This window comes from Capsicum annuum, chromosome 6 (genome assembly GCF_002878395.1).
Source record: "Capsicum annuum cultivar UCD-10X-F1 chromosome 6, UCD10Xv1.1, whole genome shotgun sequence".
Lineage (NCBI taxonomy): Eukaryota > Viridiplantae > Streptophyta > Magnoliopsida > Solanales > Solanaceae > Capsicum > Capsicum annuum.
Window position 1 is genome coordinate 36688382 of NC_061116.1, and position 4157 is coordinate 36692538.

The window sequence follows — 4157 nt, forward strand, 5'->3', positions numbered from 1 at the left end:
TGTTCCTATATAAGATGTATACTGCTGCTATACTTATCAACAAAAAACTGATATTGTTATTGAATGAGACAGATCTTAATTTACAAAATATTGTGTGTTTTCTGATACTAACAACACCTATTATGTGAAAAACTCTCAATGATATCACTAAGTGTAAACTCACAACAACTATCATGTAAACGACTCTCACTGATGCTTCTAAATTATAAATTCACAATGCCAATTATGTAAAAGACCCTCATCGATATCCCTAAACTATAGCCATAGTGGTTGCAATCCCCTTTGCTAATTTTTTCTTTGGGATACATCTGAATATGCAATTCATTTTATTTCGATCATAAAAAAAAAAAGAAAAAAGAAGAAATTCCTTTTGATTGAAATGGGAATTTGCTAGACGATTTGGCGTTGCCTTCCAACCAAGAAAACTCGAATATTCATGTTATATATTTTGTTGTGTAAACAGTTAATTGTCCTTTGTTTTGTTACTATTTACTAACTATTTGTAAATGTTATGATAATGTGTAATATCCTATAGTCCTAGAAGATTTCATACATCTCTGAACTCTCATCCTAGAGAAATTCAAATTGCAAACGAAAAATGAAAGACAATCTGACGCTCTCTGGCATAGATAATGACATTGTAGGTGCTTGCATGCGACGGATGTGACTTTCCTCAATTGATTTGGGTAGGATAGCCAGTTCATAAATGGAGTCACAATATTGTCCAAGGGATAAATAATAGGCAAAGGTCGATGAACTCGTGTCTTTTGCCATAAGTTCGTGACCTGAACCAAGGTTTGAAGGTCCCAAATGGCCACAAGCAATACTCTTAAAAGGTGAGGTGAGGGAAAGAGAGACCTCATCCACTTGGAAGTCACGACGACTCGCTTGGTGAAAAAAGTCATAATCAAACACCCAAATTAGACCGCTAGAGATGTCCAACTGCAAATTTTCATGATGAAAACAATAAGACTGCCTGAACAAGTGAGCATTACAGATACTATCATACTACAATATTGTGAGTTCTACACTGATACTCAAGCTGGGCTCTCATGTAGTGCATAATACTCAGAGCTAAGATCCACTTTATAATTTTCACACTAACAAAATAAATATAAATGAATCATTTACATTTTCCATGATTAGATTTCCAAAACAAGGGAGCTCAAGCTCGACTATGGTTCTCTACATATATAATATCTCACTTCACAATTCTCACCAACAAAAGAAAATGTAAACATCTTAAAATATCGTGTATTCAGCCTTAGTTAGTGCTAAACTCCGCAGGCCTGGTTACAGTACCTAAGTGCTAGCAACCATGCCCAAGAACTTGATCCACGTATTTAGCCAACTATTTACAAACATTAAAAATTTGAATCTAGAATTGTTGGGGCACTCAATAATGAGTAACCCCTCCAAAAGTTGGTGTATGCAAGTCCGGAGCTAAAAGGGACACTATTTCAATTCTAGGAGCTAAAACGGACAATAATTTTTTTATGTTACAAAATGGGCAATTTGTCAAAAATGGGTAAACTGCAACTAACATCGTCACTACCAGAAATTCAGTTTTTTTCGACTACAAATTTTGACTGAAAATAATCAATCAAAAAATTTCCGACTACTTCAGTCAGAAATTTAATTTTTAATTTTTATATTTTATCAAATATTTCTTTGAGACTATTTCGAAGACAACAGTCATACAATTTGATGGTAAATTCAGGGAAATATAATTCCGACTACTGTAGTCGAAAAGTTTATAAATCACTAATTTAAATACATAATTAAATTGTATTAATTAATTTAAATATATAATAAAATAGTAATAATTAATTTAAATATACAATTAAATTGTATTAAATATATATCCGACTGATGTAGTCGGAAATATTAAATAATTAAATGTACCAAAAATGTTTTCGACTGTTGTAGTCAGAAATTATAAATAGTTAAATATATTAAATTTTTACCTAATCGTATTTGTCATAGAATTATATTTAATGATTAAATAATTAAATATAATATAAAATTTTATTAAATATATAACCAACTGATGTAGTCGAAAATATTAAATAATTAAATTTATTAAAAATTACTTGATCGCTATAGTCGAACTGTTATATTTAATTATTAAATAATTATATTAAATAGATAACTAACTGATGTATTCGGAAATAATAAATTAATTATTAAATATGTTAAAAGTTTATCCGACTAATGTAGTCAAAAAATATAAATTATTAAATATCTTATATTTTTATCCGACCGGGGTGGTCGGAATATAAAATATAAATACAACATCCAAACCCTTCTCCACTTTCCTAATCTCACTGTCACTATCTCTCTTTCTCTCTAAACCCTTCTCTCTAACTGACGGTGATGACGACAGTTACAAAGTGGTGACAAGGCAAAGACGACGGTGACCGGCGATGGTGCTGCTTAAATTTTGTTCTCTAAGGTAAAATTCCTTTCTCCGATTTTAGTTGTTTGGATTTGGCTACACAATTTTAAGTTCAACATGTCATCTACTCCGACTTGATAACAACAATTTGCTTCTGTATCAGCCTGTTGATTCTCCATCATCTTATTTTTTATCTTCTGGTTTCAACAATCTTGACCCCTCTCAGGTAAACTTTTCCATGCCACCCAAGTCTACTACTCCTCCTTTTCTCAGTGGGTTGTCGAGCAACCCATTGGAGAATAGCTTTGATTTCATGATTTAAGCTCACAGAACCAAATGGGGCAGAACAGTTTAAGTTTTTTTCCTCAGTTTGCTTGTTCTAATATGCTTCTAATGCCTCAAGCAATCGATGGGTTTGGTTCAATTGGGTTTGGGGTTAATTCTGGCAACGAGAGTGTTGGCAATTCGTTAATCCTTAATAGGTCTAAGTTGTTAAAGCCTCTTGATAACTTTGCATTGATTGGTGAACAACCAACACTGTTCCAAAAAAGGGTTGTACTTAGAAAAAACTTAGAGAATAATGGTGGAAATTTGGGGGTTTTGGGTACTGAAATAGGCCAATCTTCGAGCGATAAGGAAGTGCATAAAGTGAGTGAAAGGAAGAGGAAATTCAGTAATAGTGATGATCTTGATGATTTGAGTGTTACTGTTTCAACTCTGAATTCTGATTCAGACGATTTAGTCAAAAACTCAGCTACCATGGTGGAAGAAAGTACCAAAACTAGTGGAAATAGTTCAAACACAACTAGCATTGTTACTACTGGAGTTGATCAGAAAGGGAACGTAGTAACTAGCATTGTGCTTTCTACGTTCAAATTTATGCTGGAGATAGACATTTTCTACATTTAGAGTATATAGTCGGTTATACACATAGATGATAAACTGATGATTTGTTTGATTCAAACCTATTGGTGTTACTTATCTTTTGTTTCTATAGTTTCTTGTTATATCACTATGCAAGCTATTGTAAAGATCAATGTAGATTAATCACTGAATACGACTTTAATTTTGGTATATAAAATTTGGCCTCTACTATTAGATAAGAAACTATGAGAATTGTTATATTCTTTAGTTTTAAAAGGGGGTTTTCCTGCTTTCCTATACCCTTATCATTAGCCATGACAGAAAGAAAACCATTGGCATCAATATTGAGTTGTCATCGAGTTGTCTATATGACTCTCATACTTGTGTTTTATTCAGGTCCAGGATTTGCATTCCATTACTTCTAACTGCTGCTTGGAAGGCAGTGTGCAGTTATTCATCCCCTTTCTCATCAACAGGTTTGTGAGATTCTAATGCTAGTTATCTGTTTTGTGACTTGCTCCCTTTTTGGCTTTGCATTCCATTACTCCCTTTCTTATCAACAGGTCCAGAAATGTAGAACTCAAAAGTTTATCAGTTTCATCCATTTCTTTTTGGTTGTCTTTAGTTTTATTGGTTATATAATGCATAACAAGCTTAAAAGGGTTTGAATATAGGCAGAACAAAAGCAAATAAAGTTTCTCGGTATGTTTCCAGGAATGAGCATATTACTTCAAATATCACACCTAAGGTCTATGCATATGCCTATCAATTCTTGTGACTTAATTGTTTGTCTTCTTTCTGTTGAATAAATAGGTTGATTTTAAGAAAATGGTGTTAAAAGTTATTTTGACCTTTAGACAATATTAGGCATATACAGTAGGCAGAGACTAGAAGA

The 4157-nt window shown here is 32.6% G+C and overlaps 1 protein-coding gene across 1 annotated transcript; it reads left to right on the top strand.

Annotated features, from left to right (window-relative positions):
- Nucleotides 1-2367: 2367 nt before the first annotated feature.
- LOC107873456 (transcription factor ICE1-like) lies at nucleotides 2368-3663 on the top strand. Its single transcript, XM_047414726.1, has 2 exons — nucleotides 2368-2455; nucleotides 2562-3663. The coding sequence occupies exon 2, from the start codon at nucleotides 2735-2737 to the stop codon at nucleotides 3305-3307; it is 573 nt and encodes a 190-aa protein (XP_047270682.1). The 5' UTR covers nucleotides 2368-2455; nucleotides 2562-2734; the 3' UTR covers nucleotides 3308-3663.
- The last annotated feature ends 494 nt before the right edge of the window (nucleotides 3664-4157 follow it).